Source organism: Cibotium barometz, chromosome 25 (assembly GCF_041138505.1).
Source record: "Cibotium barometz isolate CiBa-2024 chromosome 25, ASM4113850v1, whole genome shotgun sequence".
NCBI lineage: Eukaryota > Viridiplantae > Streptophyta > Polypodiopsida > Cyatheales > Cibotiaceae > Cibotium > Cibotium barometz.
The window spans coordinates 50592557-50609274 of NC_141070.1; the positions used below are offsets into that span (position 1 = coordinate 50592557).

Here is a 16718-nt window from a genome sequence, read left to right on the forward strand (position 1 = left end):
GTGACTAGCATTTCCTACATATCTGCTAAGAAATCTCTAGCCGCATCAATCTGAATATCCTTAAGTCCAACTATTATTACTAGAGATTTACGTTGGTATCCATACATCAGCATAAATGGACTACCAATCTGATGGACTCTTGGAGACATATGCACGAAGCATATCCTCCGAAACCTAATTCACCCTCTCTGTTTTCCCATTAGACTGAGGATGATCAGAGGAACTCATACTCAGGGTAGTCTCCAATCTCTGGAAAACTAGCTGCTAGAAATGTCCAGAAAACTTCCAAACCCTATCATTGACTATATCAAAAGGAAGTCCATACAACCTGAAAAACTGCTCAACAAACTGTTGCCCCAATTCGGTTTCCTTCACTGTCACTTTTGTAGGTAAAGATCGTGCCATCTTCGTCAATCCACTACCAAATGTAAAGTCCTTACCTGAATCTAAACACAGCGGAAAACCAAGGTTAATCCTTAACCAAATCATGAGGTAATAGGCTCGCTCACCTCCCAACTGCGACCGAACCAAGGCTAGGGCTTCCTGCACAATCCCATAGGCATCTGTCTAACTCCGGCATCCCATACCACCGAAGCCTCACTGTAGGCCTTCGGCACGCCCACCTGCGTACTTGGCATGTGTATGGCATGAGCATGTCTGCTCTTCTGGTCCAAGCGAGACCGTTAGTGGTGTATCCGCACAACTATGTCTCTTAATAGCCCAAGCTCTCACTTAAATAGTGATAAGTACACCATAAATAGCTAACTTGCTATAAAAGGCTATTAAGCTTGTTTTCTCAATCGACGAACCCTAGCCAAGTATCAACTTGCTAATCCCTAATCCCATGGCCCCTTAACTCCACTCGATTAGTTCCCTAATCTTTAGATTAGTGTCCAGGTACATAACAAGGTGGCAGAGGGAGGAAATGACAGAGGCTCAAAGGTGAGGGTAGGTAGTGTGGTGGTAGGGTTGCGTGGGGGAGGGGTGGAAGATGTGGTGGATTGTGGTGGATTGTGGTGGGGGTGGAATGAAGGATGTAGAGGTAGAGCCGGCGGAAAGGTTGGAGGGCAACATCGGCGGCGGGCCAAAAAGCCAAGGAAAGGCAGTGGAGGTGGTGTAGGAAGCGGAGAATACACCAAAGGTGACTGGAGGAGTCCCCGCAACAGAAGGCAGGGCATGCGGGGGGTGATGTTCCGCAAGCTGTGGTGGATGGAGGACGGGATCGAGGAGGATAGGGGTTCCGGAGTACCCATAGACAGTGTCGATGCGGCATGGAGGGACCGTCATTAGATGCATGGGGAGTGTTGAGGAAGTGCCGGAGAAGGCAGGTGAGGAAGCCTGCGCTGGGCAAGCAAAACTTAGAACTGTTGGGATTTCAGTACCGTGCCTGGAAGCATCTGGACTTGGTGCGAATGGTGTCATGGAGAAGATGTGTAAAGGGATATGGGCAGATGGTGCAGAGAGAAAAAAGCTTCGATGGCGGGGGCAGATTGGAGAGGGCATGGTGACCTGCTTGTAGCTGATGGTGTGCAAGTGGCAGTCCTTCAAGGTAAGAGATGGACCTAGTAAATGCCATGGAGCGCACATAGCCGACAAAGAAGTAGGTAGGTACTTCCATCAATGGATCACCACCTTGGAGTGCCACTTGTCACTTGCCATGACACCTGCACAGCTTGCACTTGTCAACTGGTCGATCTGACAGGCTACACTCTTGCTGCCAAACTCTAATCCTAATGACCATCAAGAGATTGCTGAGAGTTGGTACAGATTCTCAAAATCTAGATGAGTCTTGTGCAGTATGACTTCTTCTTCTTCTTTTTTCTACTAGCCTCAGGCCCAAGATCCTTCCGTAGTTATGGTTTTCACTGCGCCACCAAGGAAGCACCTTGCGGAATTTTGAACCCAGGACCTCGTCCTAGGCAAACACCTTCACCACTTGGGCTATCACCTCATTGGCTGAATGGACTACTGACTTAATTGCAAGACTGCTACTGTGGAAGCTTTTCTTTGTCCATATTTTGCATTGGGATCATTTGTATGAATTATAAAAGGTTCATTCAAATGTGTTTTATAAAGTTGACAAACGTCAAAACCTCAACAAGGGAATAGTTCACATCAATGTAATGGCGTAGCTGCTTTCCCAGTTCCTGCACAAACCACGTTCCTTGTTAGTTGGAAATTGGTAGGGCAAGTGAGAACACTCATTTTTAAACACAGCAAAGACTTCTTTAACTGAAATTTTCTATATGAATATGGTGTTGAAACAGTGCCAATGAATTCCAATAAAAGATGAAGAAAAGAAAAACCACATGGAAAAATATTTTTTTTAAAGAAAATTTATATTAAAGTTTCCCTGATGCCTTAGCAAAGCATTACATACATGATGTGCCCATCATACACCTTTAGAAAGTAGGCAGAGGATACCTTTACAAGAAGTGAAGCATATACACTGTCACATCACCACATGCTTCAAAGAAAACATATACAATATAACAAGAACCAGAGGGGGAGAGCTGGGGTAACCAGTCCACAGCACCCAGTTTGAACAGCAGCAGCACAAGACCTAAATGTGACACATCCTATCCCAAACCACAAAATTATGGTATTAGGCCAAATTATACGAAGAGGCAGGGAGTGACAACACCATCAATCGCTCCAAAGCACAATAAGGAGAAAAAGGTCACCTGCGCTACAAGCATAGAATCTATGAAAACGAGAAGCCTGCAATTTACAAGCTTGCCCTCATGTTGAGCTCTAAGTATAAATACTTGAAGTCTCTAACAATTGCATCTAAGAAGCTTTTGAAAACTTTTCAAGAAGCACCAGTCATGGAGGCCGGCCTTCTCGCCATCATGGTCCATTCTAGCGGTCCATCCTCAGGGTGGTGTAACTGGCTCCCCATCTACACTCCTCGTTAGCTCTGTGGCAGTACTCGTTGACACGACCAGCCTCCTTGGCTACAAATCACTGCCAATCCCGGTCAGCCTCAAATTCCAATATCATGCGCTGGATCTGAAGCGTGCACTGATGCTAATGTTCCACTTGTTTTGTGGATCCTATGGACTTCTTCATCTGCATAAATATCTGCATCATTTGGGGTCCATCCTTGGTGGGGTAACTGGCATCCCACTAGTGTAGGTGATGATAGGTTCCCAAAGGTTGGAGGCCCAGCAAGATTCCTCTTGTGAAGCTTTCTCTTTTTGATAACTCAGTGGGGAGCTTCCACCTAGGGGTGTTTTTACTTCATTATAAAGTAGAGATGAATATAATGCAAATTTGATCCTTGGCCCCTCCTTGCTAGGCTGAGTGATAGTATGTGAATCCAGGCTGAATCGAAGCTAATCCAAGCAGGAATTGTACTGGATCAGGCTGACTTTTGACCGTTGGATTCCTGGATTTCTATTGCAGGCCTGATGCAGAATGCCGATGCCTATGCTCAATAGCTGAAGACAAAAACCAGATTTCTCTGGATGATTTTTCTCAATATGCAGGGACCTTAAATAGGCTGAAATGGATGGTCAAGAAAATCAATGGTCAAGGAAATCGTGGACTGGTCGGCCAGCTCCATCCAAGTCGTGGGCTGGTCGGCTGGCAAAAGTCAGCCTAATTAACCTTAAATCAAAAGTTAGCTTTACACGCATGTAGAAACATACACGTGGGCAGCCCAAATAAGGCTGCCCAGACCAAAAACAGTCCATTTTGAATGCATACAAACTGTCAGCCCTTTGCCAAGCCTGATCCACAATGATGTTCCTACATTTCTTGGCTGCCCACAGTGCTCCCACCCCTTACCTTGCAAGTTTTTTTCTGCATGACTCATCTACCTTGATGTCTAACACCTGGCACTTGGCCTCATGCATCCTGGACATCTGTACAACACTTCAACATCAAGTGGGTTACAGAACTGTGTAGCACTTCACACGGCTGACTGCATCAACTCACCCTAGTCTAGCCTGATGGCAACTAGCAACTCATCCCTTGACTAGGGCTCACAAGCATGCAAAATGCACATCATAATGGTCCAGATATGTTCATATGCCATCCAAGTGAAGTGAGTGCACCTGCCAAAGTTGCAAGCATTCCACATAATGGGTTTCTTGAAAAGCTTCACTTCAGTAGCAAACTCCCCTTGCCTTTACCAGTCTCTTCAATTAGATCTTTGGAGGTGGTAGAAAGTCAAATACTTGAGATGGTAACAGGCATGCCTCCAATACATTCACCTATTCAGTTGCACACATGAGTACAAAATTAGGTATGGCTGAGAAGGAAGCAACTGTCATGTGCATCCGTTCATCCCAATGCTCATAGACATGTATATTCTCATTAGCAAATATATGGGTAGATTTAGGGACAGATTTAGAGCAGATTTTGTAGCCCTACAAGCTCCCGAAAGTGCCCAAAACATAGCCCAATGGTTGGGACACCTTTTGGGCATAGTTTGGACACAAAATATGACTGTTTGGACAATGTTTTGTGGGAAAAATAGGCAAAACCGACTTGATTACAAATTCATTCCTTTTTCCTATAAATAGGATCATTAGGCATTCATTAGGATCATCATTCAAAGATCAAGAGGATCCATTTGTCAGAGTCTACAAGGCAGCAAGGACACAGTGGTGGATCAACAGGAGCTTCTCTTTTGTTCGATTGCAAGTAGAGGGTTGCAAGGATCTTTGGTATGCATCATGAAGCTGTAAATCAGCAAGATTATTGTATATATAGCATGTTTTGGCAATATACAGTAGATTAGGTCTCTCTCTCTCTCTCCCTCTCTTTTGTGTCTTTGCTAAACATAGGATTAGCGTTATCTTCTTTGCTTAGCGTTAATCATGAACACGCTTCTGCAACGCATATTACATTGGTATCAGAGCTTAGGTCATCCTAGGACAGTCCTTAGCTTATGTTTGGTGCATGCTGAATTAGGGTTTTTGAAATTAGGGTTTGTGTTTTAGGGTTTACGAGCAAGATTAGGGTTTGCGTTTTTGCGTTAAATCTGTTTTTTTGCATCAGCTTTTTACTCATTTTCAGCATAGTATAGTGCTAGAAAGTCTAGTTTTCAAACAGCAAAATAATATCATGGATTCAGAGGCAATGGACGATGACTTTCTCAAGGCTTTGCAGAGTCATCGGGGACGGGAAGATGAACGATACAAAAGGGAACAAGAACGCCATGCTCAGTATGAACAAATCATCGTTGGAGCCAGGTTTAGGCAACAACTCATAGAGGAGCTTCAAGAAGAGGCGCGTCAAGGCCCACTTCTATACGAGCAAAGATGGACACAGCTCAAGGAGACATGGGCACAATTCATGGCAGCATCAACAAAGGCCAAGAAGGAATCACCCAGGATTGTGAAGCAGCCCATGACCGAGAGCGTTTACCCAACGAAAAGAGAGCTTTTAAGACGAGTTCTCGAGAGACGTGATCACAGAAAGAGGTGTTTCCGAGGAGGTGCCATTACCCGGGATGCACATGCAAGAACCAGAACCAAAGCCAAAGCCAAAGCTAGAGCCAGAAGCCAAACCAGAACCAGAACCACAGATCGAGCAAGTGTATCTTTCCAAATCCTATTTGGAGGAGGATGAGGTCAACCCGATAGTTAACAAGGAGGTGCATCTCTCCAAATCCTATTTGGAGGAGGATGAGGTCATCTCGACAGTTTCAAAGGAGTTTTCAGAAGATCTAAAGACCAAGCCAGAGAACTTGAAGACCAAGTTAGAGAGCTTGGGGATTGAGCCGATGGATATGAAGTGCAATCTTCAATTGGACCAGAAGGAAAACGGAGCAAAGGTGTATGGATTACCCCAGTGCTCCAAGCTTAGCAAAAGGGGATGTCATGTGCATCCGTTCATCCCAATGCTCATAGACATGTATATTCTCATTAGCAAATATATGGGTAGATTTAGGGACAGATTTAGAGCAGATTTTGTAGCCCTACAAGCTCCCGAAAGTGCCCAAAACATAGCCCAATGGTTGGGACACCTTTTGGGCATAGTTTGGACACAAAATATGACTGTTTGGACAATGTTTTGTGGGAAAAATAGGCAAAACCGACTTGATTACGAATTCATTCCTTTTTCCTATAAATAGGATCATTAGGCATTCATTAGGATCATCATTCAAAGATCAAGAGGATCCATTTGTCAGAGTCTACAAGGCAGCAAGGACACAGTGGTGGATCAACAGGAGCTTCTCTTTTGTTCGATTGCAAGTAGAGGGTTGCAAGGATCTTTGGTATGCATCATGAAGCTGTAAATCAACAAGATCATTGTGTATATAGCATGTTTTGGCAATATACAGTAGATTAGGTCTCTCTCTCTCTCTCTCCCTCTCTTTTGTGTCTTTGCTAAACATAGGATTAGCGTTATCTTCTTTGCTTAGCGTTAATCATGAACATGCTTCCGCAACGCATGTTACAGCAACTCCCTTTTTCACAGATGTCTTCCTCCAAACATCCATCACCTATGATACACTGTATCACTTTTTAAGTAGATAACCTCCTACCCTTTCTACCTTGAGGAGCCAATTTTTTCTCAAATGTGAGCTTCACTATGCAAGAGTAGAAGGGAGAGTAATGGTTGCACATGCACAAAATAACTGCTCCAGGAGCCAATTGCAAGTTGCGCAAGGGACAGCTTTTAGGGCACATAAAAACTGCCCGCACCCATCTCCACACCCCTACTTTCTTCTAGGGCTCATCACAATCTCACACATCCACTATTGTAGTGTGGTGCCCATGCAAGCAACCTTACAATCCCCAAAAATGTTAAGCACTCGCCCTTTTAAAAACTATAGCATGCCAATGAGATGATAGCCCAAGCGGTGAAGGTGTTTGCCTAGGACCAGGAGATCGTGCGACGTGGGTTCAAACCCCCACAATGTGCTTCCTCGGTGGCATCGCCTATGGGCGGGGCCGCCTATGGGTGGTGAAAAACAGTAACTACGGGAGAATCTTGGGCCTAGGGCTAGTCACTATAGCATGAGAAGATAGAATAGCAGCCAATGAGGTGGTAGCCCATGTGGTGAAGGTCCAAGAGGTCCTGGGTTGAAAAAACCACAAGGTGCTTCCTCAGTGACATCGCCTACATGCAGGCGCCTACGGGCAGTGAAAAACAGTAACTACAGGAGGATCTTGGTCCTAAGGCTAGTAGGGGGGGAAAAAAGATAGAATAGCATTTTACTAAGCAAAGACTTGAATACCTAGATTCAAAAAGCAAAGCCATTACTTTGACTAATCCTATCCACTGTGATAAAACCTCCTTTATTGATGTAGTTCAACTAGACTAGCATGGAAGTCTAGCTTTCACTTTAAGCAAGTATATGCAAACGATCTGTCGCAGTGAAATTTGCAGTGCAATAGAAACAGCCCAAAAACTCGGAAATATGACAAGTCAAATGCAGCACGTAATTCAATAGGCTAGGGACAAGCCGTGTTTCTTATTATGGATGATCCCAAAGAATCGTGATGGGTGCTAATAAAAGGATTCCAAGGTATGGGACTTACTTCGTGTCAGCTTACTCTAACTTACATTGGACACAAGCACTCGGGGAACTCTCAAAGGAGCCAGTACTGTAAAATTGATGTGTGTTCATGCAAGAACAAAAGTAAGGTACAATGGGCCATAGTTATCCCAACAAAGAAAGCTAAAGTGTCTCAAAACAATTTCTTTGAGCTTTACTTGAGCCCTATTTGGCATTATTAGAGATCAAGGACACAGCTGCTTGAATATGATGTCAAACCTTAGTGTAAAGAAGTATGACATTATTTAACCCAAAGCCTTGTGTAAAGGACCCTCAAAAGAAAGGTAACATCTAAGCCAATGATGTAGTGGACCAGGCAATATGAGCATGATAATGTAGCCGATGCAGGCTGCAAGCACATCAAATCTTAGAAAATTTAGCAGGTTACTAATCTTACACTCCAAAGAGGTTTAGCCTCACCATGACCTGTCATATCAATCGATCCCTTAAAAAAATAAAACTCTTCATACTTGACACTTTATCAATTCTCAATTTCATTGTGCTCTCAATTTCAAAGTTTGAATACTAAGATGATAGTAGAACTAGGGTTTCTCAGCACATTAAGGCTTGGTGCCATGTCACTCTAACCTGGGCTTATTGTAAATTAGGCATAGTTACGGGAAATGGTCTGAAACGGTTGTTTTTGAGGGCCGAAACACATTTCAGGGTAGGTAGGAGGCTGATTTCAGTCACCGAAACGGCTGCCCGCCGAAACATTTCAGTGAAGAGGAAAAACGTTTCAGCTTGCCGTTTCCCACAACACCACACGTTTTGGAGATCTTTCCACCCAAAAGAAAATGTCGCACTACAACAACGAATATCCATTTTATTCCCCTTTTATTATTATAAACCATAAAATTCATGTCATAATGGGATCACGTGTGTGTACAAACAATCATGAACTTTCAACCCCCTTAGCCCTCCTTGCTGACATGGCATTTTCCTTTCCACTTCGGCTCTCCTTGAAATTTTCGTTTCCATATCCATATCATTTCCCCATTTCCCTCAACTATGCAATTAGGCCCAAATTCGGCTTAGGTTTAAGAATGTGTTATTCATCCCACCTGACCAATCCCTTTTGTCTATTCCTAAAGAATCTCTTGCACAATATGTATTTAAGGAAGTAAATTGCCTTTGCCTACAGCCATGCAACATGGGTGCAAAAGCTAATCTTGATTAAGACTAAGCAAACACATGTTAATGTTAATCACTTTGCAAATACACAATAGAGCAGACCAAATGAGACCTAACAACTACATATTGCTCAAATCATGATTATTGTTAGGGATGGGTTCCACACGCAGACAGGCACACAGAGAATCAACAACAAGCAGCAAGTAGATGGTGATTGATGCTCACACAAATGGATTGCATTGGAATGTGTGGAGCTAGGAAGTCAACTCCATAATATCAAAATACAATAAAAGTGGTGGTGTCCTTTCACACCAAATATCCGAGGGGAAAACCAAAGGGAGAAAAGTACCCTTGGTTAGCCCATGTTCACATGTGGCACTACTCATAGCATATATGCCAATAAATCCTCCCTGTAGTGGCAATGTGAACCTATACAAGGTCCACAGCAGATCACTCTCTTTAGGAGAGTAAGCCTAAAGCTTTGTGGAAAGCATTAAACTTCTCTCGAGGCAACGCCTTCATGAACAGATCTGCAACATTGTCCTGTGTAGAGCAGTAAGATAATGAGATCTCCCCTACATGAATCCTCTCCCTGACATAATGATATAGTACGTGCATGAAACACTGGGCTTCGTGCCACAGCTATAGCACTCTTGACTGTCAGTGAGTATGGTGGTGGGTGTCCACTGGCACTCACGAAGATCAGTCATCAATCTCCTCAACCATACACAATCTACTGTGACTGTAAAGGCCCTACAAGTAGATGTGGCAATAGTGGGTTGCTTTTTTCTCAACCATGATACGCATGAATTTCCCAAAAAGAAACCATTCCCGCTGGTGGATTGCCGTGTATCATAGTCATCAGCCCAATCGGAATCACTCTAAGCATGTCACTCTAAGCATGTAACTGCAAGCTGCCCCCCTTGGGATATACCAAAGCAAGATCCAAGGAGCCCTAAAGATAGCGGAAGATCCGCTTCACTGCTTACCAATGCTAGTACCTAGACTGTGCATAAATTTGCTACACTAGGAAACCCCAAACTGAATATCCAAGCGTGTGTTGCATAAGTATATGAGGAAGCCCACTATCAAAAGGCTCTCCAACATCATACATGCTCAATTTTAGCCCTAGCTCCATCAGAGTAGAGATGGGCTTACAATCTTGAAACCCAAATTTGTACAACAGCTTTTGAATGTACTTTGATTGTTGTACATAAATCCCATCATCTGTCTCCACAAATTGTATGCCCAAATAATAATGTAACAATCCCAAATCTGTCATCTCGAATGACGTTTGCAATTCAGCTTTGGATGCTAAAATTTTATCCATGTCATTCCCAGTTAGCTGCTCATCGGCACAAAGTGGGTATACAAGCTGAAAAGAAAGTCTGATGGTACCATTGATAGGTACAATGCCAGGCTAGTGGCCAAAGGATATGCCCAGAAAAAGGGCATTGATTATGATGAGACTTTCGCACCTACTTCTCGTATGGCCACAATTAGATGTGTTGTTGCATTGGCTGCCCATCATGGATGGAAAGTACATCAATTGGACATAAAATTAGCTTTTCTCAATGGGGATTAGCAAGAAGAACTTTATGTAAATCAGCCCATTGGTTTTGTAATGCAAGGTCATGAAGACAAAGTATGCAAGCTTTGAAAAGCACTTTATGGTCTCAAGCAAGCTTCCCAAGCTTGGTATGAGAAGATACATACTTATTTGACCACGCTGGGTTTTCGCAATAGTCCAACAGAGAGCACCCTCTATGTGAAAGAGGATCATGGCACTTTGATTATGCTCATTCTTTATGTGGATGACGCCTTTTAAGCTTTTGATTGATTCAGGCAGTTCTCTTTCATTCATTTCCCCTGGATGCTTGCGTAAGCTAGTCTTAGAATAGAAATCACGGAAACCTATGCAAGTTGAATTGGCCAGTGGGAAGACTCTTTTCACTCACCATGAGACAGATCTTATCCAGTTCAATCTAGATGGTAATGTAATCGGCTGTCAGTTCAAAGTCTTACCTCTGGGAGTTTTTGACGGGATCCTTCGAATGAATTGGCTCCACAAAAATCAAGCTAACATACACTGTCACAATGGAACCATTCCCTTCCATGACCTTCACGAGAACAAAGTTCATGGAACTGGAGTTTTCGGATCCCCAAACCTTCAGTTAGTAAAAGCGTCTAGGTTGCTGAAAGGACTTAGAAAGAAGCAACAAATTTACATTGTCAAAATGAACCTAGTAGACTTAAAGCTTAAGGCTAAAGAACCAGAATGGTTAAATGAATTTGATGATCTATTCCCAGCAGAGCTAACTGAAATGCCTCCAATCCGGGAAGTAGATCATGTAATTGAATTGACCCCCGGCCGAAGCTCAACCAGTAGCCCTGCGCATGTACAAAATGACAGTTCCTGAAGCCATTGAACTCAAGGAACAGCTTAGACAACTGTTAGAACAAGGGTTTGTTAGACCCCGTGTTTCACCTTGGGGTGCGCCAGTTCTCTTTCAGAAAAAGAAAGATGGAACGCTCTTAGACTCTGTGTGGACTACAGAGGTCTCAATCAGCTGACAGTTAAGAATGAATATCCTATCCTAAGAATTGATGAGCTTCTGGACAGGCTAAATGGAGCCCAGATCTTCACAAAGATAGATCTCAAATTCGGGTATTACCAGATCAGAATCAATGATCAAGATATACCGAAAACAGCCATCAATACTCGCTATGGGCATTATGAATTTACTGTCATGCCATCTCATTTTGCATGGCTTTTACCCAATGCTCATCCTCATGAGCCTCTTCAAATGAATCGGGCTCATTTGCATCACAAAGTGTACTCATGCAAGCAACATCTACATGTTCTCTTGCATTACGTGAACCAGTCCGTGTCTTGCTACCAAGTGAAGCTGAAAGTTTGCTCTCCTGTAAAGTACGGAGCAGCCAACAACTCTAGCCTCTTCCATTGCTGTCCGCTCTTGCTCCATTGCTTCCTTGACATTTTGAGGTGTAATGAGCTCATTTATGGGCTGCTTTTGAGCACCCAAATGTTGTCCATCAAGCAATGGTTGTTCTGTTGTGCCATCAATTCCCAATGGGTGAAGTTCTTCAAACATGTTAAGTGGGCCTGAAGGTGGATGGTCTAAATTTTCAGCAAACACATCATCTCTACTGTTCAAAATCCTTTGTGGAAGCATTAACGAGACGGAAGCCTTTACTGCACTGCTGTAACCCACAAATATGCACTTGGCTGCTTTGTCATCAAGCTTACCTCACAATTACTGAGGTACATGTGCATAAGCTATACATCCAAAAACTCTAAAGTGTTCAACTTTAGGTTCCCTTTCATGCCAGACTTCACATGGCGTTATGGTTTTCAATGCTTTGGACTGTTCCCAAAGATCCTAGATCTTCATAAGATGATCAACCATACTATCACCGTCATTCATGTCCAAGTTCTCAAGTTCTTTCTTGATATATGCAACTCTAGTCTCATTCTTTGCTTGATACATGGTTTCAAGTACATACCCAGCTCATCGTGAGGTCCTGCAAGACCGGATATGCGATATGATTAATCACTTTACTGACAAAGCAATCAAAGCCATCGCTTGGCATCACAATTATCCCATCTCTTCTGCTCCTGTGAGGGAGTAGTAGGTACTGCAACTCATTGAGTACCGCAGCCAAGCATATTAGGTGCTATGTCAACAGGGCGTACATCTTCACTTGGCACATAACCCCATAATCCTTTGGCCACAAGAAGGTTTCGGACCATGAAACTCTAGAGGGAGTAATTACTACCATCCAATTTGTCCTCTTGGGACAAAACTGCGAATATATCGCTCGTATTTGCTGAAATCTCTTTACCAAAAGGTATGTAAACACGTGCAACCAAATATGCTGTAAAAAAACACTTGCAGGCAAAATCCCAATGCACCGGAGTGCAATGCTAGGCAACCACAAGGTCCTGTGCAAATGTTTTGGCCCAAATACAAAGCTGCAGATAAGTTTGCAGGGTCCTGACAACACAATCACAGCATCAATTTGCAATGCAAAAAAAAATCCCAAATTTATGAGCACCATTGGACTGTTTTATGTGTCAATTGCACATAAATGACAAAAACCCCAAAAATATGTGTACCAATAAGCTTTAATTGTGCGATTAAGCACTAATTTTAGGAAAGCCCCAAATTTCTCTGTCATGTAACTGCAATTGTGCAATCAAGCACAAAATCCCCAAATATCTGTGAACTCTGCACCAAAATGTTGCCCTGCATTGTTGCCTATATCTGATTTTTGCAATGAAGCCAGCAATTCACAAAAGTCCCATGAAATGAACCCAAAAACAAGTACCTGAATGATCTGTGTCCAGATCTACTTTTGCAAAGATGTTTAGACGTTCAGAGATCTTGCAAGCTGTGCAAGCAAAGTAGATGAACAAAGGACGTAGCAGCTTCGGCTGGCTTTGGCGGGTTGCAGACGGGCAGCTATGGCTACAGTGAGAGCCGCAGACGGCGACGGCGAGCTGCAAACAACGGACGGAAGGAGATGGAAAATGCAAAATTCTGCGTAAGCCACAAGTGTGACTAAGCTCTGCCCAGAGGCGCCTGCTGTGGACTCATGGAGAAAGCGCTGCCGTTCGGCTTGGCGGCGGCGGTTCTCTAGACACTAGCACCACCCAGATTGGAGGTGGAAACAGGCAGCCGCAAGGCAGAAACGCCGAGGCGTGCGGCGGGCGGCGGGCGGTTCCGGAATATGTGCGAATGCGCCAGATGGAATGGTGGGCGCAGGCGGCCGACGGAACCACAGCTGGACGGAACTTTGAAAGGCCATGATGGCCTGCACAACAGGGAGAACCGGGCTCTGATACCACTGTTAGGGTTAGGGTTCCACACACACACACAGAGAATCAGCAGCAAGTAGCAAGTAGATGGTGATTGATGCTCACACAATGGATTGCATTGGAATGTGTGGAGCTAGGGAGTCAACTGCATAATATCAAAATACAATAAAAGCGGTGTTGTCCTTCACACCAGATATCCAAGGGGAAAAACCCAAAGGGAGAAAAGTGCCCTTGCTTAGCCCATGTTCACATGTGGCACTACTCATAGCATATATGCCAATAATTATGTACACTGATGTCCTCAGATCTGAATTGGATCTAGGCATTGAATGTTGTGCATGACGCTAAACTACTGATGAAACACTACTTTCCTCCACTGAAACACTGGTGGAAGAAGTGTTTTGCTGATGCCGATGTACTTGCAAGCCAGGGATCTATGGTGGCAGACCATTTCTCTTCATGCCCTAGAATGACCCTCAACTTGCCCTTAAATTAGGGATATCTAGGGCTGGTTGGCCTGTAGGCCTCTGGCAGCCAGTATGTCAGAACCGCGACCCAATTAAAATGCATAAATGTAATCGACACTATGCCCAGCCATGGGTAACACGTTCCCACCTATGCGGGTGCCCAAATCAGTCCAAACTCTCTAATCTTTCCCTTTAGGCGGCTGCAAGTGGGTAAAATGTCCACATGGCTATATCCCTCCTAAACTTGAAGCACTGGGGAAGATGCTTCGGTTCAATGCAAGAATTCCTTTGGAACTGTTTCATGGGCAACTCCTCTAGGACTGTTATCACACACACTTCTGGTGTTGGCTTTGCAGATTCAGATATTCGCACCTCTTGGTTGGCCTCAATCTGTGGATCCCAGGCTGTGCCTCGTGTGTCGTTGGTATCCCTTTGTCTTTGGTCATGCTCTTCTTCTGCTTTTCTTTATCAGGCTGCACATTATTCATCTCCCTGTCTGAACCGGGCTTCTCATTCTTCGTGTTCCCAACGATACCAAGCTTCACATTCTTCATCTTCCCAGGTGTATTGGGCTTGGCGCTCCTGGAATATTCTTTCCACGAAGCTTTTCATGCTGCTTCCCTTGCTTCTTGGTCTCAACAATGTTGCTCCCACAAGATAGCCTTCTTTTGTTGATAGTATTCCACCATGAAGTCCATGTTGTTGCTTGCCTACTAGACCTAGTCTTTATGCAGACTATGCTATGCTAGTTCATGCAAGACCTAGGGCTAATTGTGCAAGACTTCAGGCTGCAGAAAACCTAATGCAAACACCTGCAACTCTTGGCTGCCTGCAAACCCTAACACAGATATGCTTATGCAAAAACTGCATTAGGGTGACCCAAGGCAAGACCTAGCAGATAAGTTGACCTCATGTTCTGATACCAATGTAACATGGGTACAAATCTAATCTTGATTAACGCTACGTAAACAGAGATCAGAGTCACTTTGCAAACACACAATAGGGAAGAATGGGATCTAACTGCTGTATATTGCTCAAAACATGATTACGTACAGTGATGTCCTCGAACCTGAACCGACTCTGGATGCTGAATGCTGTGCATGACAGTTGCTATGCCCAAACTACTGATCAAACACTGCTTTCCTCCACTGAAGCGCTGATGGAAGAAGTGATTTGCTCATGCAAATGTTATACCTGCAAGCCTAGGATCTGTGGCTCCAAACCCTGTCTCTTCATGCCCTAGAGTGACCCTTGACCTGCCCTTAAATAGGGATATGTAGGGCTGGTTGGCCTGTAGGCCTGCTGGTCAGCCAGTAGGTCAGACCCATCGACTCAATAAAAATGCATAAATGCTATCCATACTGGGCCCAGCCATGGAGCCATGTTCCCACCTGTCTGTGGGCCCAAAACGCAGCAAAATCAGTCCATCAGCCTCTGATCTTTCCCTTTGGGCCGCTGCAAGTGGGAAACATGTCCATGTGGCTATCACATCAGTGATGCACCTCTCAAGCCATACAACTTTCAGTGTGTCTTATCTAGTTCTATGTCTCGCCTTTGCACTACAGCAATAAGGCTCTATTATGTTGGCGAACCTGCACTTCAAATCCTCCACCTTTACCGCCCTGCCCCAAGCACACCAAGGTTCAAACATTGCCAAGCTACAGCCCACAAGACCAAAAGGGTTCCTTTAATGCAAATAAGTGATAAATTGAATGGAGAGAGCAAAACTGGTCAAACACAATTCTCACAGACTCATTCAGCCTTAATGAAGCCTAGCATTAGAATGGAAAGTCAAATGCAACCCTGGACTTCAATGGCAGATATAACCAGACAACTTACTGGGCACACTAATCATAACTGCGTTTTGAACATTTTATAATACACCAATGTTCTACCTCTATGAAGGAAGAGCATATTTTCTGTGTTTCCATTTACTCCAACTGGAGTTCTAGTCTCTCATCCCTCAATGGAAGCATGGAAAGCATATTGTAGTTTACAAAGGATAAACAATGCAATCTAGCAAGGCCTACAATGTTGACCTTACCCTACAATTTCACAAGTGTTACACACAATAGTGGAGGCACAAAAGTACCATTTGACAATAAGCAACACTCCAGCACCATTGACCGCATCACTCAAGCACCATTTGACAATGAGCTACACTAATAGAGATTCCAGCGAGAAAGAGAGAGAGGGTGAATTTAAGACACTTTTCAAACTCATACAGAACACAAAAGCACAATACCTGCAAATTGTTTCTCTCTTTGTCCATCTTTTCGATCAGCATAGATCTTCCTCTATTCACTCCAGACATTTCAGTACCTATAAAGTGGCCTCTGCATTACTATTGATGGGACAGATATGACACTCTGCCCATATAAAGTTTATTGACCTTAAAATCTCCCACTTTATTTGCATAATTAGTTCTTCTATGGACCATGAGCTCGGAAGGCAAGGGAGGGGAAGGTTACACTAGATTACTGTCTATAAAGCAAGGTGGTGTGGACAAAAAAGGTTTGCATTCCTTATGAGCGTGCGAGACGGGTATCTAATGTCCCTTTCTCCAGGAAGAGGTTTCTGCCTGATTATGATATCAAAAGCAGCTGCAGCACTAACATCTTTGCTTACCAAGTAAAGGTATAGCAGGAATGACATATGGTTCTTGAGCAAGCCACAGCCCATCCCACGCTTCTTGAAGTTCCTGCCAAGCAGTCAAAACACATGAATCCCCACTCATCGCCCTTCAAATCTTGCC

At 43.9% G+C, this 16718-nt stretch overlaps 1 protein-coding gene across 2 annotated transcripts in view; it reads right to left on the reverse strand.

Annotated features, from left to right (window-relative positions):
* LOC147624696 (uncharacterized) overlaps window positions 1–16718 on the reverse strand; it is a 55470-nt gene that overhangs the window by 28148 nt on the left and 10604 nt on the right. The window contains exons 4-6 of one of the 2 annotated variants that reach the window (XM_086819730.1): window positions 16592–16664; window positions 16209–16285; window positions 2094–2147 (exon numbers count right to left, since the gene is read on the reverse strand). In XM_086819730.1, coding sequence (XP_086675856.1) covers window positions 2094–2147; window positions 16209–16285; window positions 16592–16664 — 204 coding nt within the window. The remainder of the gene's footprint in view (window positions 1–2093; window positions 2148–16208; window positions 16286–16591; window positions 16665–16718) is intronic. The other variant, XM_086819731.1, reaches the window with a different exon arrangement.